The 24,185-nt window shown below is 41.1% G+C and overlaps 1 protein-coding gene across 1 annotated transcript; it reads right to left on the bottom strand.

The window, feature by feature from the left end:
• Positions 1-924: 924 nt before the first annotated feature.
• LOC308105892 (uncharacterized protein) lies at positions 925-12,656 on the bottom strand. The gene is made up of 17 exons (XM_080456848.1): positions 12,580-12,656; positions 12,356-12,460; positions 12,140-12,261; positions 11,960-11,988; positions 11,266-11,342; positions 10,373-10,465; positions 9,826-9,848; positions 8,233-8,282; positions 6,217-6,378; positions 4,815-4,900; positions 4,685-4,707; positions 4,534-4,562; positions 4,044-4,114; positions 3,749-3,818; positions 1,633-1,968; positions 1,470-1,541; positions 925-1,373 (listed from the first exon to the last, which is right to left on the bottom strand). The coding sequence occupies exons 1-17, from the start codon at positions 12,583-12,585 to the stop codon at positions 1,276-1,278; spliced, it is 1,452 nt and encodes a 483-aa protein (XP_080312974.1). The 5' UTR covers positions 12,586-12,656; the 3' UTR covers positions 925-1,275.
• Between the last annotated feature and the right edge of the window lie 11,529 nt (positions 12,657-24,185).

The following is a 24,185-nucleotide window of genomic DNA, read 5'->3' as shown; positions in this document are numbered from 1 at the left end:
CTGTTCAGTAGGCCAATCAGAGGCAGGTGGGGCGGGTCTTTTCTTAAGAGGCAGCCGCGCAGCAACTAGTCAGTTAGACGCGCTGTGATTGGCCAGCAGTCAACGCGATGTGATTGGTCAGTAGTCAAACAGCCCTGCGGAAGAGCCTTGTATTGAGATACCAGTCGCTCCAATGAACTGCAGAGGCCAATGAGGTATCTAGGTTTCTATATCTATGGTTAATACCCTCACAAAAACATGCAGTAATCCTGGTCACTATACTGCCTCCCCCTGGCCAGCCGGGGCGCCTGATGGAAGGGAAAGGAACTGGTTGGAGTAACGTGTTCCTTCCACGCGCTACGTCCAACCAGGGAACCTCCCCCCTGTCATGTGAAAAGGTCAGTTGGCTCTCATGCATTGAAGGAGGCATGAGCTCGGCCCTGGCCTCCCTAGGTTGGCAGAGGGAAGGTAGTGCCCAGGATTACATAGACAATTGTAAAAAATGGGGTTACAAAATCGTGGGATAAAAATGTAAAGTATTTTAAAGGTATTTTTTTCTTTACTGGAGTATTTCCAATTTCCACTACATCCCAGAGGCAAATATTGTACTTTTACTCCACTACAATTATTAACTATAATTACTAATCTATTGGCTATTTTCAAAAGATTTTTATACATACTGAACTTGCGAAATGGGACAATGCATAATGAGTACTCTTACTTATGGTAACTTAAGTATATTTTGATGCAAGTGCTTTTACTCGAGTACATTTTTAATACCAGACTTTTACCTGTAACCGAGTAGTTCTACATTTACTTGAAAAATATGTGTACTTCTCCCAGCACACTCAATTATTTTCATGCCGCAAATATTCCCAACAAATGTTTCAGAACATTTTCACAAGGTTTTAGTAATGTTTACACCACACTTGAAAAATTTTACCAAGTAATTCCATGCTTTAAGGCAAAACATTGTTTTATATCTGTAAGCCAATAACATTGTATTTCAAGTGGCAGTTAAATTGCAACAAACCAATACAAAAATTTAAAATTGGTACATTCATTTTGTCTTTCCTTCTTTTTCAGCAAGTATAAAGATTGAGGATTACTAAAACGTTCATGTCTAGCACAGATAGATGGTCAAAACATGGTATATTTAACATCAGTATACAGTACATATACATAGTGAAATGTAACAATAGTGTAAAATATAGACTGATAGATATGCAGGGCTAATAGATCAACAATATTTGCCATTGCAGACAGTAATATGGACCGTATTGTATATGAACATCTTTAAGTGTTGTGATGAGCCATGGCTGACATGATCCTTTTCATGGCTGCTTCTTCTATCTGCACCTCTATCTGCATCTGCACTTTTTTCTTCTTGATTTCTGGACAAATAGTAGTCATTTCATTTCATATACCTTGAGTTGCTGAGTAATGAAATTGTAAGATATATATGTGTGTGTGTGTCTTTTTTTTAATACCTTCATCCTGCTTGGCCACAAGCACTGTGAGGCTACCAGAGGCTTCCATCACTCTCAGAGCCATATCATAATCTGTCAACAGACAGTTAAAGAACTTAATTTAAGAAAATTCCATGACAATATCTGAAGATGAGACTAATGTTCATCTTTAACATATCGTTACCTTCCTGGCTGGCCTGATTTGATTGAATCCGGTTGGAGATGTCATTTAGTTCATCAAGGAAGTCAGAGAAGATGGCTTTTGTACGCCCTGCCTCGTTGAAGTCCTTCCAGAAGCTGGCGGAGTCAATCTTGGGCTTTGGGACTGAGAGAAGGGACACAGAAAAGGAAGGGGAGTGCAGGGAATTTGGAGAAGATGCACGTGCATCGACAGGAGAGTGAGGATGGTCAGCAGGATCAGTCGAGCTCGCATGTGGACCAGAGGGACTCTGTGTTTGTGGATCTGGATTGTGGGTGGAGCCAAGACTGTGATGAAAGCTCTGCGATGAAAGACTGCACCCTGAGAGAAGAGACCGTGACCTTAGGTCACCATTACTCTACATCTATAAAGAACTGGCAGTGGCTTCCACACATAGAAGCAACTTGTGAAATATGGCCATGCAGACTTAGGTTGGCCTAAGCCTGGTTAAAGGACCGTAACAGTGACAATACATGTCATTGTCCACTAACAACATTTTTTGATTATTTGTTACATTTTCTCCATAGTAATTCAAATATTGACAAACGTACCCCATTAATTCAATGTTGGCTAAATGACTAAACATCATTGCAAGTTTAATACGTCAAATCAATCCCCACTTTAAAATGCATTATTACAACACAACAATTTACCATTTACTAATAATGATTGCACGTTGTGTGTTTGATGACTCAAGCTTTGGTTAATGAAACAATGAAACATTAAAGGGGCTACACCATGAATTTTAACTTTTTCTTCTTTTTTGTGTGTTTTTGGTCTCCCCTACCTCTCTTCTATCCCCAAAAATACCCCAGTTTGAACACTCAGGCTTTCATAGCAAATCTGGGGTTTTCTGTAAATTGATCTCAAAACAGGCCAAACTGATTTGGTCCCTGACGTGACGTCACGTCAGGGTACAATCCCTCCAGTTTTTCAGTTCCAACAAAAAAAAACTTTTTTTCTTCTTTTTTTTCTTCTTCTTTTTTTTTTACTTTTTCCACACAGAACCAGGAGATAACATGCATACAAACTGGCTCAATAGCGCCCCGTGCCAAACAGGACAATGTGGTATTGCAGGTGAAAGTGCTTTATAAGCCAGAGAGAAGTTAGTTGGAATGAGTATATCTGAGGCTTGATTTAGGCTCAAACCTTTTGAAAAACGTTTGAGGGACTTTAACAATATGATATTAAATATATATATATATTTTTTAATTCATGGTGTAGTCCCGTTAAACACTTCCGGTCGGGCGCCGGAAGTGTCGTCAAAGCACGGCTTACGGTCGAGCGCTTTCAAGAACAACAGGTGGCATAGTGTTCTCTCACTGTAAACATCAGATCTCTCCAGAAAAAAAGAAAGAAAAAAAGCTATTCAAATACGCGATTTAAAGCAAGGACAATAGGCGCGGGTTTTTAACTGTGGCAGATCCGTTATGGAATTTCTGTACTGTACCACTCTGCCTAGGATATCATAACGTCATAATAAAGGTAAGAATAACGTCGGGCGAAATTCTCCTTTAACAGGGGGAAATAAATAAAATGCATTCTTTGTACATCATACACTCTGATGTGTATATGATTTTATGTAATCAAGTACATACATTTAAATCAGTGATTATCAATCTTATCAGGCCGCGACCCCCCAAAATAATCTGAACTGGGGACCCCTCCCCACCCTCACAAGCACTTGGAATTGTAGGAGTTGAGGCATTACATTTTGTTTGACTCTGTTCTACAGATAAATGTTATGAAAATAGCAGATCTACATGCTAGATCCCATGCCCTCAGGGTCCCGAGCCACAGGTTGAGAACCACTGATATAAACGACTTACAGGAATTTCTTAGATTTTAATTTTTTTTTTTAAATAAAATGTAGGGGAGAATAAATAAAAGGGATATTTATTTACTCTTCACCCAAACAAATTTGTCTGCGACCCACAAATGGGTCCCGACCCACTTTTTTGGATACAGTGCTGTAGATTACACAGCCGATATCAAAACTTCATCACTCTAGACAGTGCAGGTGAAGATGTATTTTGAGTATTTAAAACAACATGAATGGACACTCTGGACAGTGCAGGTGATGATGTATTAAGAACAATACCTGTCATCTGGGAAGAATCTGACTCCATGCAGATTGTCACAGGCAGCAACAAACGCACAGAATCTGCATCCTGAAGAAACACAATAGCAACAACGTTTAATTTGCATATAGGTTATATTGTTGTTCTACTACTTATGACAGCAACTTGTGCAAAACAAACATCATTCCAAACAGTGAACTGGCTTTATGTGCTGGTTGCAAAGGTTTTGTGTTCAGAAGATGGGCTGCCTGGTAATGCAGCCGGTTGGTGGCACTGAGTTTGGGGAGGAGGGGGGGGTATTATGTTTAAACTCACTGAAATGTCTGTTTCATTGGAATCTTCACATCCGTCCTGGCTTTGACACTTGGCATCATTACCTGCAATACCTGGGGAGACCGTAGTTTCAGGTTACATCAGGTTTTCACATTTTTGGAGTGTGTCCTGTGAGAAAGCTAGTCTTGCATAGCCTGACGATCAGAGATCTCTGCCTACTAATATATCTGGCGTTACATTGAATTCAATGAAAAATTCAATGAATGGGCTAAATCTGTGTAGACACAATATCGGGGGGAGGGGTAAAAAACAAACCTGCATTGCAGAACCAATGCAAAGACTTTAGGCCAGTCCTTCATATTAGGCCGGTGATACGATTGGTTTTCAAAGCAGTGGGTGTACTAGGTTAGGTTTGTCATTGTTTTTGTCATTGTTCTAGCCCCTACATGGAATATACTGTAGATTTCACAAGGCTATCAGTAGGGAGAGATCTCTGATTCGTCTCACTATGTGAGGCAGTGTGAAATCATACCTGAGGTGGAATCATTCTCAGAATAATTTCTGGGAAGAAATAATCATTTCTCAGTCATTACTCTATCAAAATCTTCATGTTGTATCATTAACATTTAAAAAATAACTTATTAAAGTACAATCATTCATGAAGGAGGGATTGCTTATATTACCTGTGAATCTGAGTCTCTTGGGTCTAGAGAGAACATTCAAGACAGTGAGGGAAAGCAATAACACATTTATAGTTTAGATTGATACTATTAATCTGGAGAAGACAGTAAAACCACTTAAGACAATACATACATTTATTTTTGCATTTGAGTCTTCTTGGTCATCACACTCAATGGGGGCAAACATGGTCAGGCTTTGGGAAGATATGTCATCATCATCTATGATAAGATAAGACAAGATAAACATGTATAGTGATCCCAGAGCATAATTCAGGTGTCATAGCAGCAACATTAACAAGGTTGAAACACAGGGGGAAAACCCCCCCCAAAAAACGTTAAAATAGCATAGCAGCAACAGTAACAAGGTTGAAACACGGGGAAAGAAAACCAAAAAAAAAGTTAAAAACACATGTAAGCAACTATACCAGGGGCCAAGCAGTTAGTGCTACATGTCATAGCAACAGCATGGGGTCAATTGCCTTTATATTCCTCCAGTGGTCATTAGGAGTGCCCTTCTACCACTGTAAGAAGTTTCGTCATGGCCTTTAGGCTTAAACCGGTAACCATCTCTCTAGTGCCACCATTTTGCTTTCGTGGGGCAATAATGGAGGGTTTAAGTTTTGTCATGCACTCATGGAGGCTTAATATTATCATGGATTTTTTTCCTGGTGCGTATAAACATTTCTAATGTAATGGTTTTATGCTGTATATTGGTCCATAGATTGTGCATAGCAAGTTTTGTGCAAACTGCGCAAAAATCCTAGGTGGTGTAGGAATTTAAGTGGTTAAAAAAAATCATTGAATGGCCGAAAACCAAAGTAGAGGGAAGGGAAAGATATGGGACCATGAGTCAAATTCTTTCCTCAAGGGAGAGGCATGTGTGTAAAAAAAGGTCATGTATGCAGTGGCGGATTTAACAATTCGGGGGCTCCAAGCAAAGCTCAAGTTTTGGGGCCCCCCTCCCCACCAACTGTACAATACCTTGTATCACAAATAACATACTGAAAAAGTGTCAAAATTGAGTATGAAATTGACAATGGAGAGTGCAGTGTAAAAGTGCTGTTTACTTAAGTTGAATCATGCAAACGAAATGTAATATCAGCGATAAACATAGATACAAATTAAATTCTAAATTAAAGCTGCAAGCAGCGATGACCGGGCCGTCGAAAGCTCTGTCCACGTTTGGGGCAAATATCGACCAACCAGAACAAGGAGCAGAGCTAAGTAATTATAATGAAGGACAAGGATTTTTAACAAGGTTGCGCGAATAGGAACACAGTTAAAAGATTATGGCAAAAGGAACAGACCAACGTAACATCAATTAATGCAAGGTTCTTTCTGTCTCATCAAATTCCCCTGCCTGTGACCCAACTAGTAGGACTCTCTATTGCGTGCACGTTGGCTAATTGTGCTACCTTTGTGTGACACTAGTATGGCGAAGTAGGACATTAATTTACGGGAGGGGTGGGGGGAAACATAAGAATTGACATATGGAGATATGAGGTTTCTGCCAACAGCAATGATTATATTCTGACCTGGAAGGGGGATGGACCTCAGACCGTGTTCCTCATGAAGCCCAGTGGACTGACAGCCAGAGCACAGGTCATAGTCAGGACACACTGTACACTTATACCGGGTCCCGAAAATCTTTCCCTCACAGCAGTCACAAAACACACCAGGTTGCAGCTTGGCAGAATCTAGCAAACAAAACAAGAGAAATGTATCAGTATGCATTTAGTATATAGAAAAAGTGCTCCTCTGAGCAGGTCTCCACCAGGCCAGGTAGCTAAAATTGACCTCATGGTGGCACTATACCAGGACAATCTGAATACTTTTGAATGGGGTTCTTCAGTGGGGTACTGGGAGTGTGTGTTCAAATTTTCTCACTGAGGGGTCCAGCAATGCTTGTGGCATTATGTGCAAACGTGCCCCTCCTGAAAATGTTGTCAGGTTTTCAAATTCCATTTGGTTTGACTATGATTGGCTTTCAGATACATCATGATAACATGACTTCAGGGATAATGTGTATCAATTTGGGTAAGGTTTGGACAAAATTGGTAGGAGTAGCAACAAAAAGGGTGTTATGCAATGATGCAATGATGCAAAAATAAAGAATTTTGATTGTATGACCTACGGTTCAAGAGTTAGGCCCAAACGTGAATCGTCCTGTTATAGCGCCACCATGAGGCCAATTTTTAACATTTCCTCCTTGACGTAGTGGGAATGTGAGAGCAAAATGTCACACCAATCAAACGCTGCGTTCATGATTTGAGGCATTTTGCTAAAAACGAGCCACTCCTGCAAACTTTAGATGCCAATCAGATCAGAATGGAATGTGAAAAATCGGACAGATCCATCTTGATCACATGACTATAGAGATAATGTGTACCGATTTGCGTGATGTTTGGAAATAAATTGTAGGAGTAATATAAAAAAATAAATTTTGTAAAAATTGGCCTCCTGGTGACACTATAAAAGGTTTTTCCTTGGCCTCTAGGGAGTGTGTGTGCAAAGTTTCTCGCTGATCGGTCCAGTTATAGGTAAAAACGCGAATCGGCCTGTTATAGCACCACCATGAGGACCGTGGGATGTGTGTGCAAAGTTTCATGGTAATTGGATGATCTTAATCAGGATCATAGACTAGACTGTAACTGTATTGGTTTCTACAGACCGTTTTGAAGCCACTTTTTCGTAAAATTCAAATCCGCCATCTTTGAACTTCCAGTTCAAGTTATGGCAAAAAATAGGAACTATCAAATATCGACCAATCAGAAGAGGGGGCGGAGCTCAGTAACACCAATGAAGAACAAAGACTGTGAGTGATCCGAGTCCAATGACACCACCCACAAGTCTGTATGGCAATCAGATCAAAAGTTACATTTACATTACAAAAAAACTTTGTAGACCTTGTAGATTGTCTATTTTCACTTCCTGTTTGACGTTTCGCCACGGTCACGCCGTTTTACGAAAACTCACGCTTTTGATAACTTTTCATCGTTAAGGTCTTTTGTGTACGCTGAGTAAGTTTGAGGCGGATCTGACATTCCTCCTAGGAGGAGTTCGTTAAAGTACAACCCGTGAAAATGGCTCGAAATGCGCAAAAACACAACAATAAATTCAATATGGCTGACTTCCTGTTAGGTTTACGTCATGGCTCCAAGAGACATTTTTATAAGTCGTGACATGATACAGGTGTGTACGAATTTGCATACATGTAGGTGAAACCATATTGTGGAACTTCAAGCACGACATCTTGTAGGGGGCACTATTGAGCCATTAGGCCACTCCACCACGCCCCTTTTTGAGACCATCAAAATACGTAATTTTTCGCTACATGCGATGGGTGTGCAAAGTTGCACAACTTTTTGAGTACGTTTAGACCCTCAAGAATGCGATTCATTATCTGGAAAATAATAATAATCTTTGCAATTTCAATAGGGCTTCGCACTGTGCAGTGCTCGGGCCCTACTGATTAAATCAGTACAGCAGGATGGGAGTTCAGCCAGATGACTGAAATCATAAACCATAAACACTGGAAGCAATAAACTAACCTGAGCTTATTTGGCGCTTGAATTTAACTTTGGAAGGAACCCCGTCCTGTCTGTAATAGAAACAGGAAAAGCAACAATGGCAGGATATCAGTGTGGTATACGGACAACTCAAAACTGGCCAGGATAAAGCCACGGATGCAAGGAGCGGGAACCACTCTACAGCTAAAAGCAAAGGCAAAGCAAAGCAAGTTAATTTGTATAGCACATTTCAACAAAGCAATTCAAAGTGCTTTACATAAAACATTAAACATTGAAACATTAAGACAGAGACATTATGTGTTAAGAAACACGTAATAAAAGGATGTGACTACAATAACAAAGTTAAAAGCATGTATTGTGATATTCTTTTACACAACGCTTCAGAACTTAGACAAGACACAATTAGAAACACAAATAAAGAGGAAATGAAACGGCATAGGTCACACACTTCCAAGACACATCAATCACAAAACATGCTCTAACATGGAACCCGTAAGGCAGGAGGGAGAGAGGAAGGCCTAGAGCAGCGGTTCTCAAACTATGGGTCGCAACCCAAAGTGGGGTCGCGGGAAGGTGCCGTTGGGGTCACAAGAAAGACAACACACACATTCACACAAGGCCAGCCCTTGCATGCAGAGGCTGGGGCACAAACTGATTTTAGCTGTTCATAAACAATTTACTAAGGACTTATGTTCAATATGAGTGGGTGGTGCAAATACATGGACCATGGGTCCATTTGGTTCCATCCAGCAGTGTCGTGGTGATTTTTTTACTGGCAGGACGGTATTTTAATGACGTCACGTTCACTCACTCGCAAGGCACGCGCACACCGCACACATTTTATTTTACCTTAAATTAGGAAACATGTTTGTATAGGAAATGTTTTAAACTAATACAAATTCAAGGAATGCCATGAATTATAGAGCTGAAACTAAAAGTTTGCTTTGAATGAGTATCTTTCTCTTCTTTGACGGTGGCTGAGGCATTGCTGCGTGCAGATAGGATACTGGCAGCAGCCCTACTGAAGCCAAGATGCTGTGTTGCTTGCTTACCGTGTAGCCTATATATGCGAGGTGTGAGGAATCTGAGGAAACATTTTCACATTCACTTGTAAACCTTTATGCAAAGTAGCCATTTGGGTACTTGGCTCTTGAATCTACGGGGGGGGGGGGGGGGGCACGTTCTGGCGTGCACACCGTCCTACCCCGTGTGGTCTCCACGACACTACTGGTTCCATCTGTACCCTTAAATTTAGATTGCGATCACACAATGTAACATTACCAAGTGGGGAGATAATTCTCAGACAGACAATCAGACCAGTTACCAACAGCTACCACAATAGAGAAAAACGCCACGGTCGGTGGGGTCGCCAAAAGAAATACCTCCTAATATGGGGTTGTGGTATAATAACGTTTGAGAACCCCTGGCCTAGAGCCACCTGGAGAAGAACCACAGAGCAGGAGATGAAGGCGCAAGGGCTGTCATGGCAACAACTGGAGGGAGGGCACAAGACCGAAGATGATGGAGGAGTTTCCTCAATGGCCTATGTTCCTCAGAGCTTAGCAGGATGTAAGAAAATGATGGAACAGACATGAAACTCAGCACAACACTGACCTGCCATTGGATTTCAGCTTTCTCTGTTTGGATAGAAAAGCTCAAATGAGTAAAATCACCATTTCTTTTCACTGAATTAAGTAGTACAGTCAAATACATTTAATTGAACGTTTAATTGAACGTTCCGACGGGAGGCTGCCACCCTCGCCCTGGCCAGGAAGGCACAAAAGTATGACTGGCACATCCTGCACAACACCACAATAACACCAGCACCTCCAAGCAGACTCAAGTCCCGCCACCCCTACAACAAGGCAGCACAAGAGATTCTCAACTTCACCTCTGAAGACATCTCCAGAGATGCATGGTTGGCAGCAGCTTGGGAGCAGGAGTGGGAGTCAGCCGGGCCCTCCCGAATCCACCGCTACATCTGGGACCCAGGAGATGGCGCTATTGGAGGAGACGACCTACCACGCCGGCAATGGACCACACTGAACCGTCTACGAACTGGGGTCGGTCGCTTTAAAACATCAATGAAGACGTGGGGCTTGGCGGACAGTGCGGCATGCGAGTGCGGTGACCCTGAGCAGACCGCTGACCATATAATCACCATCTGCCCCTTATATAGACCACCCTCGGAAGCCAGCCTCTTCGACCTTGGACCAGAGATGCGGGCATGGCTACACGACACAGAGTTGGACCTCTGACGTTACACGAAAGAAGAAGAAGAACGTTAGAGAAGAATGCTGCAGGCTAATTTATACTTTGCTTACTTTTACACTCAATGAGAGGTATAACTTTTGGACCACAAAATATGTTGTATTGTGTCTTCTCCTGGTGCGGTTTGCACAGGCCTCCAGCTAGAACTTTTAACTTTCTTGTTCTCCTTGTTCTTGCAATTTCTCCAAATTGTATTATATCATGATTGCAGTCAGGGTTTCATTCATTCATGACTATAAAGAATGCTAATACAATTGTTATACAATAATTACAATTATATACAACTCTATGGCTGTGACTCTGAATTAATACTTTTGAGGAAAGTGCAAGACTGCATGGATATCCTCAGTCACATGATCAATCACACAGATTTTAAGGACTACGAAATAGAATAGAATGAATAGAATGGCACAAGCACAAGTTTGTATTGTTTGTTCCTGGGAGTAGGGCTGGGCGATATGACTTTAAATCAATATCATGATTATTGCAAACTTTGTCTTGATTATTATTAATGAACGATTATTTAACTATTTTCACACGTCACCATTGTACAACAAATCGATTTGTTGATACATAAGACATTTCTGTATGTGTTTTTACCTCTGATTTTGGAAGGTTTCATCTCTATGTTGGGATCTTATTTGTCTTATTTATGATATCAGTACAAACAATGGACAACAAAAAAATAAATGTGTTCTATAATTTACTTTTAAAAAGCCATAGGTTTTACATGATATAATGTGTCTATGACCATGTGGTGTTTTAGATACATCTCTTACACACCTTAGTGCTACACTTTGTAGGTGGTTTAGAAGTATCCCCTTTTCTGCGTGAAGGGCCAGGTGTGTCGCTTTTGATTTCTGCAAGTTGGGAAAAAAGAGGAAATAAAATAAGTTAATAGATACATAACATTGTTGTCGGGAAAAAAGCTTGTAACAAAATATATGTCAATTGCCCTTCTCGGTTGTACGACAAAAAGTCACACAAAAGTAATAAGCCTATTTACCAGCTCACAATGCGTCGCATTGTGACGCATTGTGAGCTTGTAGATCAGCTCTTGTCACTAATAATAATAATAATAAACTTTATTTGTATAGCACCTTTCATGACATGAAATGCAGCTCAAAGTGCTTTACAGAGCAAGAATACAATTACAGTTAGAACCAATTTAACAATAAAGCAAACAAAAATAAAATAAAATAGAATAAAAGCAAAGGCTCGTTCTCAGTATACAATTAGTTTTGTGTTGAAAGTTAAATTGGTCTGTGTTAAATTCATTCATTAGTTAAATAAATATTTAACTAATGAAAAATATTCACAAGAGCTTGTGACTAAATACTACATTGGACCCATTGGAACACAGGTTATTTTTTCCATTTCCTGAAAAGTAATGCTTTTGGACATACAAGGGTTCCACCTGACAGTTACGATCAGTAACATAAGTTTCATAATAAGTGGAGAATAAAAATCTACTCACCCAATTCCTTGTGTTCCCGGCATAATACCCTGAAAAATAGAGATGGTTTTAGAAAATTGCATATGTGACAATTAACCAAAAGTACATCTGCCTGGCTTCTTCTAAAAAAAGGAATTTGTGGAATTATGTGATGTCACCAAAAGGACATCATATCTTTTAGGATATAGATATTGGACTAACTGATATTTCTCTTTATTGATCGCAGCTCCCTTTTCAACTGCACATGGGAAATGGTAGGACCTCTTGCACTTCTTCACTTCACATCCAACTGTGGCACACTTTTTCTTACAACCGTTACATCTCTAATGTAAAGAAAAGGAACATTGCATTAAGAGAGCAGATCAATCTGCACAGTATGAAGTTGAGTGCTGTGTGAAAATGATAAAAGGACTTTACCAGGCTATTTCCCCGTTCCACCTCATTTCTCACATCCTCCACAGCAAAACCAAACAAGTCATCAAACTCCTGTGAATCCTGGCAATAAATACCAGATGAATACAGCTGCAAAACAGACAAAGTAAGAGCATCATTTTAACTTGTAACATGTAACTTTTTTGATATAATCTTTCAATGGTATATTTACAGAAAAGATTCATGATTTTATACATTTGAGTACATACCTGCATGTCATTGATGCAGGTATGTACTCAAATGGTAAAAGGTCTGTCATGAGTCCATATTTATAACATAATGCGATATGTTTCTGACCTATGCTGGAATGGTGCAGATCAGACAAATGCCAAGATATAAATTAGTATGCAAATTTTTTTAAGTTGATACTGCTTTCAAGTAGATTGTTTTATGCAATCATTTTTCATTGTAATCTGAAAGTACACCAGAGTAACAAACACACACAGCTGTTTTTGTAACAAAGAAATGTGTAAATCAAGGACCCATGTCTTCTGGACTGGCAAACAAGCCTGTTGAACTCATTTTATTAAAAGATTTTCAAGGGAAGAGACATTACATTGTCATCATCATCATCATCATTCGAGTGCCCTCGAGATCAGCATTACATTGTATCACTATGCATAGACAAACAGTTCACACAAAGTCCCACAACAACTTAAAGAAGTGTATCTTTTCAGTAGGCCTACATAGATAGATTGTCCGTCAGCGGTCATTAATGTACTCATGTCCTCTAGTTTGCCTGCTAGCAATAGTAAAATTATCTTCCTCTGATCTGGCGGTCCTGTGGTTGCAAAACAACCCCCTCACCAGACGGTGAGACCCCAGGGTTCACACAGACGTTAATCAATTGCCCTCAGAAAACAAAGGAAAAACCATGCAACCAAGCAATCTGATTGGCTGAAATAGCTTTCTAGCCGTGCTTCAAACCAGCATCATAGATGGGTTTCCTGTTTGTAAACATGAGAGGATGATGCGCGCGCAGTGGAGGGAAGAGCCTGTAGAGGGCGCTATTACCCGCAGCAGCTCTGGCCATTGTACATACATAAAATAAATGGTCTTCACCGGGTTTAATGAAAGTAGATTAAATGATGCAGTTTGTAATATCTTCTTTACTCAATAAAAATGATTTGTCGGAAGTTGGATCTGTTTGTATATAATAGCAGCATTATGCCTATTATGCCTAAAATAGCAGCATTATGCCTATCTAAATCCCGAAAATAACAACAGAGTCAATGGCGCTTCCGGTTCGTTCTACCTCCCGCATGCGCAGATGACGCACTCTGCTCTGTGATGACGTCGCGCGGAAACCCATCTATAGCACGGGCCTAATCACATTAAATAAATCACTCCGCACTGCAGTCCGCACCTGATTAGACCATATATCGCACAGCTGTGCTGTGAAGTCACGCTGTCCCACGGTAGGAAAACAAACAGACAGTACCCACCGCGGCCACCGGAGAACAAACAGCTATGCAAAATGGACTATGTTGTTAATTTTGACTTATTTGGTGGACTTACGGTTGATCAATGGTTAGAAGAGAGCACACTAAATCGCCTAAAATCCTATAATAAAAGGAATAACTGGAAAAAAGTGTGCTTTATTTCAATGGTAACATCCATACTGTATAAATATCCTCCTGTGTTAAAGTAAAATTACTCCCATTTCGTTAACAGTCCAGTGTATGTTATACTCTATCGTACGAAGGTATCGCACGGCAAAAATAGCCGATCTACAAGTTCACAACGCATCGCCATCTTGACGCGTTGTGAGCTTGTAGATCAGTTATTTTGGCCACGTAACACGATCGTACGACGGAGCATATAGCCTACTGGAATCAGCTGTGTTGATGAGAGGATGACTCGGAGTGCTGCGCTGTACAGGGACTATTTTGTCTCAGTCAAACAAACTCTAAAATGTTTTTTATTATGAATTGCCCCACAATATGAATACATTTGGATGTGTTTTGTTGGTAACTGTTGTATAATCGCAATATTACACTCGAGGGTGTGCTTTACCTTACATTATTAGCACTTCTGTGATCGCGGCGGAACTCGGCTGACGCCTCGTTCCTGACCGCATCACAGGCGTGCTAATAATGACGGTAAAGCACACCCTCTCGTGTAATATTGCTTAATTCTCTGATGCCGAAGTAGGCCTACAATTGTTCAACCTAGTGGAGTACTGATTCAACCTTCTGGGCTGCAGTAAGTAATGTTTGGATCGATTTAGTCTTTGCTCCCTGTGCTCGAGCACCGGACACCTCCAATCTCAAGACCTCATAGAAGGACAACGTCCAACGATGAATACTAAAGGTTATGAGGTGGTTTCCATCTCATTACAAGCATTTTCTTTGCTGCCGTTAAACCGGCCAATAACACTCTCTTCTTATGAAGTGTTAAGCTTAGAGATGAATCATCATTTAATAATAAAATGTGTGGTAAACAAGATATATTTGTCAGACAGAAATAATGCGGTTTTGCGGTTCTGGGCGGATTGGGTTCGTTTTTTTCGCGGTTCTGGGCGGATTGGGTTCGTTTTTTCCCCAGTTTTTGGTTTCTTTATTTTGGTTTTAGGGTTAGGATTAGGAGTTAGGTTAGGGTTATGTTATTTAATTCATATTTTTGCCTGATTTTACCAATTTATTATCACAAAAAACAATTTCTGCCTAATAAAATATTCAAACAAAATGGGTTTATAATAATGTATTTTGTGGATTATATTAGACAACTAACAACTACATAAGAGTTATTCTTTAAATGGGCACACTATTTAATTATATTGATTAATATATATAAGAGTTATTCTTTAAATGGGCACACTATTTAATTATATTGATTAATATATATAAGAGTTATTCTTTAAATGGGCACACTATTTCATTATATTGATTAATATATATTAAATAAATGTTTATTTATTAGACTTGAACTCAACATTAATAAACAATCAACCATATTAGTCTACTGAAATAGCCTAGACTATGACCACATCAGCAGCCAAAATGTAGGCTGCCAGGGCAGGTAAATAGAAATACTGACATCTTGCTAAAAAACACAACCAGAACCAGATAAATAAGATGTAATATCCCATACCGAATCGATCTCAGGAGATGTTTTAGTCATGAAGTGACTGTGAACCACAGGCAGCGCAGGGCAGAACGTATCCTAGCAACGTGAAAGCGCTAACTCTCATTGGTCGTGTTATGAGTAATGAGCCAATGAGCTGCTGAGCGCACTCCCAGACAATGGCTTCATAGCCAGCGTTGCCAAGTCTACTTATTTCCCGCAACTTCCCTGGAACAAAATTTGGCTTGTTTTTGGCGGTCGGCCTGGCTCATTTCTCTCACTATACTTGGCAACACTGACTTACACCCGCAAGCTCGCCTCTCACTCACACCTCACACAGACTCAGAGAAGAGACAGAACGGCTGCTCCGTCTCGTTTGTGTGTGTGTGAGTGTGAGTGAGAAATACTCTCTCATATAAAAATCGCGCCTTCATTCCACGACCCCAAAATACGGAACATAGTGCGTCCCGTAACAGTTCAATACGGAACGCTTCTTTTAGTTTCAAAATTAGGAACGATTCCGTATTTTACGGGACGGTTGGCAACCCTACCACAGTAAAATTATAGCTATTGGTGGCAAAAAGAAATGAAACAAGAAAACAATGCTAAACGTTGTAGGTAAACTTGAGTAAAGTGACTCTTACCAAACAGTTTTGATGAGCCGTAGCAGAGCTTTTAGTAACTAAACACCATTTAGTGTTTAGTGGTCCAGTTACCGTCGTCTCCTCACTTCTTTGACAATGGGCGCGTTCGAAAATACAGCACTGAGCGCACTGGCCAATACAAACTAATAGGCGAGTGTGCTCCGGTGCGTAATTTCCGAACGCACCCAAAGTAGGCAAACAACTCCATCGTCACTCCTCATCTCTACAGACATGATCAATTGTTTAAATGTGAGTACTTTACCGCGTTATTTCGTGGTAAATACTAAATACTCGCAATAACTTGCAGAGAGACGTGAGCTAACCGTCAGCGGAAGCGCACATATGCAGTTTGAAATGAAAGACATGCTTTGATTGGATATTGCTATGGAGATTGATGGCTGTTTTGGTTTCATTTCCGTATTCCACCCAGATCGGATCAGCAACAAAGCGATTTACCATTTGAATCCCTCACTCAATGCTTGATCCCAGTCTAGTGAGCGGTCTGAGCGGATTCATTCCTCTAGCCGTGGATCAAGATTATCATAGATGTATTTAGTCCGTACATGTACAATGAAAAAACATATAGTGTGCACGTTACAAAGCATCACACAATAGTCATCTGACCGACACATTTCCTGTGGGATCTCGGCTTTCTCCTTGGGTGCTTGGCCACAGGATTGGCGCCAATGTCTGCAGGTCTCTGCACAAACATACACTGAACAGAGAGAATGTTCTGTATTCTATGTCAACTGTATGCATGCAGAATGAGCATGTAAGGTAATCACCAGATGTTACTTATAATCTGATGAAAAAATATGTGTAATCACGGTAATCAAAACGCCCTTCATGACAGTTACTCTATGCATTTATTATTATTATTTTTTATAGAACAGATGGTCGCAGTTTAAAGTTAGCTCCATGTCCCAATCGTTGAAGCTGAATATTATTGTATCTTGACAAAAAGGTCACAGTTGATGGCCCTGGATCTGAGAATTTGTACCAAATATATTGTCTTTACCACCAAAGTACATTAAGAACTGGAATATAATTAATGTGATCTGAGTGCAGCTTTGTCAGCAATGTGTCACTCATGTGTGACTCCTGTTATTTCCTCATGAGAAAATAATTATCTTTTTAAGTGGGGGCCCTTAGGGAGATTTTAGGGTATGTTCGTTCACTTTTGTCTAAAAGCGCCAAATTTGGCACAGGTGTAGCTCAGGGCATACTTAAATGATTTGGCTAGGGCGCCCGCGCCGGTGACCTTTGGGGACAGCGGCTGATCCAATATGGCCACCACCTGAACACGCTTTTGCCTCTACATTTGAACCAGATGAGCTACAAATCCAAACTTGGTGTCTATTTCATGTTTTTTGACAATTAGAAATATGATGGAAAAATCATCTTTATGATACTATTTTAGTTTTTTTTGAGCATCAGAAACCTACTGGAATGATCAGATTTATGATTAAATGTATCCAGAGCACTTTAACTTCCATATTAACAACATAGCCATTATCCACCTAAATGTATTGCACATATATTTTCACACAGATAGAATGTAAAGCTGTATCTTACAGATATATTTAATTGTAACATTAGTAAAAGTAGAGAAAGTCAGTGCTACCCCCCCCCCCCTGTAACATAGGTTTCTGTTTCAACAGAAACAGAAACCTAAAAGTAGAGAAAATCAGTGTCCCCCCCCCTTGTAATATAGGTTTCTGTTTCAACAGAAACAGAAACCTATCTTACAGAGAAGGCTCCCACACTGTTATCCACACAGTGTGATAATAGTTTGGTCCCTCGACAGGCTACTGTTGTGTCTGTGAAAATCAACTTTATTTTCATGTAATGCATTTTTCAGTGTAGCTATGTGAGTCCATCAAACACGCAGCAGATGTGTACTATCATACCAAATGTTATCTGAACTTGAGATATGCAGCACAAGTTGCACAAGAAGAAGAAGCGTCTACCAGTGAATCCAGGGAAACCTTTGACCCTCTGACTATAGCGCAAATTGTTGCCCTAGTTGAGGATTCAGATTGCTCCTTCACAATTTCAAATTTAAGGCAACTCTATAGAACCCTTATGAATGAACGTGGGCATGTCTGTTGTTATAATGAACCTCACACAACAAGATTCAAGACACATCTCCTCTCTTTTCTGCCTGACTGGAGTGAACACCAGAAAGGGAGGGAGACGTACATTGCAAGCAATCAAAAAGTGGCAGACAGTGTAGCTAGAGGCCATGATTCCAACCAGATTGATCAAGATGAGGCACTTTTGTTGACAAGGGCTGCCTTGGTTTTACACAAGTATTGTTTACAACCAGGACACAAATTTGATGGCACCTTACCTTCCAACTGTCTCACGTATCTGTTCCTGAACCTTTAAGAGTATTCAATGACATTGTCCTTCAAGGACCAGGACTCCTCAAAGCCTATGAGGATAATACAGAAGATGACAACCTGAAGCCGAGATCAAAAATAGCATGCCTCCTCGCCCAGTGTCAACAGTACAATGCATATGGCGGCACCCATCATGCCTGCAAGACGGACACAATACGCCACAACAAAGATCGAGAACCACCATTTCCTCTCTATCAGGGCCTCAAACTCCATGGCAATGGACGCTGTAAAAATGCTCATTTACAAGGGTTCTCATTGTCGTATACACGAGTCATGGAGGTGAAGCTGTCACTGGCACGTGCAGTGTGTAAACGGCACAATGAAGACGGCATTGTTCTTCCTACTAATCTTCGGCAGCATGTTTTCACCACCTATGACGTTGACAATCTGGATGGGCAGAACAAAAGCAATTACTCACAGGACGAGTTCCATGGAACCGCACTCAGTGCTACTAATCATCTCTCTCATGACAATCTAGGACTTAAGCGTCCCCCCATAATAGTTGACAGTGATGATTCATCCGTACCCAAACTTCCAGACTCTTATACAATTGTTAAGCCAGCAGAAGTCATTGGAGGAGATCTATTGGCACCCAGAAGTGGTACCGGTCCTGTCCGACCATCACATGATCTTGTACATGGAGCCAAAGTAAAAGATGAGAGTTGGTTAATGCATGGAAAAAGAGTCCTTGATCAGGACACACTAGGTAAAGATGATGTTATTACATGGTCAGGTTATAATTCACAGCTTATGAATGAAGAAACACTGAAACCTCGTGCAGAAATAGGAATGTACCCCTTATTTCCAGATAAAGCAGCATCTGCATCCATGATGAAGCATGCAATGGAGCTTGCACAGAAAGGCACATCATTTCTGAACCCTGGCCAGATTGCTGTCCTTGGTGCTGATCAACCATTATATGCTATAGCCAAGCAGCTCCAATGGCAATACCCCATGACACTTGGTGAGGATAAATTGGTTTTAATGATGGGAGCATTGCATATTGAAGACAAAGCTCATCTTATGGTAGGAAAACTTCTCCATAATTCAGGTTGGACCACCGTCCTCTCCCAGGCCCAGGTGTTAACTTCAGGACGAGCTCAGTCTGCCCTCAATGAGCACCATATAAAACGGACACGCTATGCCCATCAAGTCACTCTCATGTCCCTTCAGATTCTCAAACAAAATGCATACTCTGCCTATTGTGCAGATGTTCTTGGTCCACCTGAGTCATTTGAGATGTGGGACCAACGAGCTCAAGCAGAGTTTCCACAGTTCAAGTACTGGTCCACCATCATGGAGCTAGAGCTACTACTGTGTCGATTCATTCGGTCACTTCGTGAAGGAAACTTCAATTTGTATGTTCAAGTTTGTGATGAACTGTGTGCTTGGTTTCATGTGATGGATCACACAAACTATGCCCGCTGGTTACCTATCCATGTACGAGACATGGTTGAACTACCGGAAAAACATCCGGCAATTTATGAAGAGTTTTTGAAGGGGAATTTTGTAGTGCAACGTTCAGAACACAAGTTCAGCTTGATTGCAAAGGATCAATCACATGAGCAGTCAAACAAAATTCTGCAGTCCTATGGTGGAGCAGCTGGACTCTATGAAAAGCCTGAAGCTCTCACACTATTCATGCTTGCAGGGCCAGACAGTGCCAGGTTGGTGCAAGAGTTTGAAGCTGTGTATAGTAACATCAGCTCACCATCCTCAACTTCTCATCATGAAGAGGCACATAGCTTGCAGGTCAAGTTCATGAAAGATGTCAAATCCTTCACAGCCATTATGGAAAGTCACGGGAATCCTTTTCTATCAGTAGATCATGACCTCACAGCACTTGACACGCAGGAAATTGTGGAAACAGAAGTATCTGAATCACTCACAACCGTTCACAAAGTTGCTATAGCCCTACATTTAGCTTATGTAGAGGAGCGACTTGAGAAGGCCACAAAGCCCCACGGACAAAAATCTTGACTTTTGCAAATCGACCAGACCGAAAAGCCAAACGCAATAACAGCATTCAGAAGCAAAACATGAATCTCATCACCCAACTATTCCTTTCCCTTCAATCGAGGCCTGATGCAGACATGGCAGAGTTCTTCAAGTATGAAAACCAGAGAGAGCCACCCAGCATTTCCAACCAAGGGCTTTTACGCTGCGGCACAAAGGCGGACATACTTGAATGCTTGAATGTCCAAAAAGTGTCCATAGCAGCAGCTAAGAAGGCCACTGTAGTTGTGCTTGATGGAGCAGTAATGGCCCAAATGGTCCGGCCCCTCGCTGCAAATACATTCAATGAATACATAAACACCAATATTGCACGGTTTGTTAGGTCATACATGAGCCATGACTCTGTTGAGCGCTTGGATATTGTGTTTGACACATATCCAGAGGAGAACCTAAAAGCACAAACTCACCAACGCCGAGGAATGGGGAAAAGAACTAAAATAGGGGATGGCAGAACTCCTATTCCAAAGCGTAATTGGAACAGTGAGTTCCTGAAAAATGAAGACAATAGGAAAGAACTGTTTGGACTTGTAAGTGTCGAGCTCACGAAGGATGACATGCAGGGTAAACTACTGCTGTGTACGATTAATGATGATGTTCTCTGCAACAGGCCTGGATTCAATTTGTCTACACTTAAGCCTTGTAACCATCCTGAAGCAGACACGAGAATGGTTCTGCACTTAGCCCATGCTGGGGCCAATGGCCATAAAAAGGCTTTTGTCCTTACGGTTGACAGTGATGTTGTCATTCTTGCAATCCACTTTTTTGATGCATTAAAGATCACAGATCTTTGGATTGGCTTTGGCTGTGGAAAAAGCTACCGAGACATTCCTGTCCATGAAATCCGCAATGCAATGGGTCCTCAGAAGTCACTGGCATTGCCTCTCTTCCATGCGCTGACAGGATGTGATACTACATCAGCCTTCCTTGGCCATGGGAAAAAGAGTGCATGGGCAGCTTGGGAGGCAACACCAGATCTCACAGACACCTTGGTTGCCCTCACCTTGGAGCCTGAGAAGATCAACTCTGATCCTGTTCATATGCAACGTCTGGAGCGTATGGTTGTCATCATGTACAGTAAGAGCTGTGGCTGCAGTAGTGTAGATGAGGCCAGACAGCGGCTTTTCTCAAATGGTACAAAGTCCCTTGAGAACCTTCCTCCCACCCAAGCTGCACTGACTCAGCATGTAAAAAGGGCACTGCTGCAGGCCAGTTTTTATTGGAGTCAGGCAACCTCCGTCAAACTGAATATTCCCAATTTTGGAATGTGGGGATGGAACAGCTCGACAACAAAGGCTTGGGAACCATACTAGACCCATCTGCCAGATGCCAGTACAGCCTGTGCCATCCTTCTCCGCTGCGGGTGCAAGAAGTCTTGTAGCGGGCGCTGCAAGTGCTTTAAATCTGGGGTCTGTTGCACCTCATTGTGTGGATGTGAGGGTGCATGCACCAACAATGAGGGTCCAGCACACTAACCTGGAGTTAGTGCGCACACTTGGTGCAGCTTTTGTCTAGTTATTGGGGAACAAAAACAACAACAACCCCAACCCCCCCCCCCAAAAAAAAAGAAAAAAAGAAAAGAAAAAAAAAGGGAGAGAAGAAGACAGCCTCCACGTGGCCTCCCCCGCAAGTAGCCAAAGAGCCCTTTAAGCGAAACCAATGTCTTCAAAATGTCACAACCACAGCCCCCCCCCCCTCCCCACCCCTGACATTTCATATAAACATCAGAAAGGAATCATGCATGTCAGAATTAGTTGAATTAGACCTATTGCACCAGGTTTTACTCATAACAATGGCCAAGTTACGTCCAATGTCTTCAGAATAGCAAAACGCCACTTGGAATTATGCAAATTAGGGGTCTAGACACACCCAAAAATAAAAAAGAGCATTCCAACACATTTCTAATTGTCAAAACACATGAAATAGACACCAAGTGTACATCTGTTTCAAATGTTAGAGACAAAAGCTATTACAAGTGGCGGCCATATTGGATCGGCCGCTGTGGCGACCCCAAAGGTCACCGGCGCGGGCGCCCTAGCCAAATCATTTAAGTATGCCCTGAGCTACACCTGTGCCAAATTTGGCGCTTTTAGACAAAAGTGAACGAAAATATCCCTAAGGGCCCCCACTTACTGGGGTTCACACTGGTCCCGAGGAAGACTAAGCTGACCGCACTATCAGATCTATTAAGTCCATCGAGATTTTTAAGTCCTTACAAAAAACTCACCTTCTCTCTGGTTTTTAACAACATCCACTCCTAAATATTCCTATTTTAACTCCTATCTAACGTTTTCTATCTTCTGTGTACATACTGTAGGTGTAAATGAACAATCTCGCTCTGTCTGTGTCTCCTATATGCATGCATGTTATGTGTTTTATACATGTTTTTGTTTTTTTGTGTTTGTTCTTTGATTTGATGTATTGCTTTTCTTTTACCTGTGCAGCACTTTGGTCAACTAAGGTTGTGTGAAAATGTGCTCTATAAATACAGTTTGATTGATTGATTGATTGATAAGCTAGTAACTCTCATCATGATGACTGACTATCAGATGACATTACCTGAGTCTCTCAGACACAGCAGAGAATGTAAGGGAACTACTACTGGCAGTAGAAATGGAGTGCAGGAAGATCTGCCTCAAGCTCTATAACAAGAAAACTAAAGTATCTGTATTTAACACAGAGGACATCATTGCCACTGCAGACGGGACAGTGCTTGAGGTAGTCGAGGACTTGAAAGGACTTTTACTTTTTTACTCTTACTTGAGTAACATTTTGACTGAACTACTTTTACTTGTAGTGGAGTAAATTTGACCAGGAGTATCTGTACTCTTACTCAAGTACTGGGGTTGAGTACTTTGTCTTTTGCCTGATATTACTGCTGTCCAGCGGAAACCTTTTATGTCCAAAACTGTTACTTTTAAGGAAATGGAAAACCAATGTAGTTATTTTGTCACAAGCTCTTATTACTTTTCATTGGTTAAATGTGTATAAAACTCAAGACACATTTAACCACTTTATTTATTTAAAATTAGATTATTTTCTTTCTGCATTTCTGCATAATTTCCATAGTGATAGTGAGACAGGAAAGTTAGTTGACATGTTACGCCAATGTGATATGCACCCAAACCATTTGGCCATAGCATCGCCCCAGATGAAACAATGTTCATATAACACATTCTGAGCTTGTAGATTGAATATTCTTGTATAAGATTCTTGTATAAGATAGGGCATTCATTTAACACAATGAAATATGGAGATATAAGGTTTCTAACCGATAGCGACAATATGCAAGTACTCAAAGGCATTGCCTGACCATGCTTTGTTGCATTTTGTTTATTTTTTCCCACGTCTATGGATTCCATTTGATTGTTCTTGAATGGTTGGACTGATAATACTTTTTTGGCAACCTGTCCTGATTTTTAAGTTATTTCTCCTCAATGGGCACTGAGCTTTAAAAAAAAAACACACACACAGGCCAAGTATATGTATTGAGGTTGGGGATTGGGTAGACTGCCCCAACGCTCCTGATTTCGTGTATAGAGGGGCGGGTGTAAAGAGCCGGCGAGAGACTGCGGCTGATCCCATTGGTTCACCGATCTGTCCGTCAACCCCCGCCCCGTTAACACAACATTACGAGCGACGCCAACTGCACTCTGGTTGGTTGGGAAGTGAAACACTTCCTTATAC

This window comes from Gymnoscopelus braueri (assembly GCF_963280865.1).
Source record: "Gymnoscopelus braueri genome assembly, chromosome: 18".
In the NCBI taxonomy this organism is placed as follows: Eukaryota; Metazoa; Chordata; class Actinopteri; order Myctophiformes; family Myctophidae; genus Gymnoscopelus; species Gymnoscopelus braueri.
This window is presented reverse-complemented; position numbering and strand designations above follow the sequence as displayed.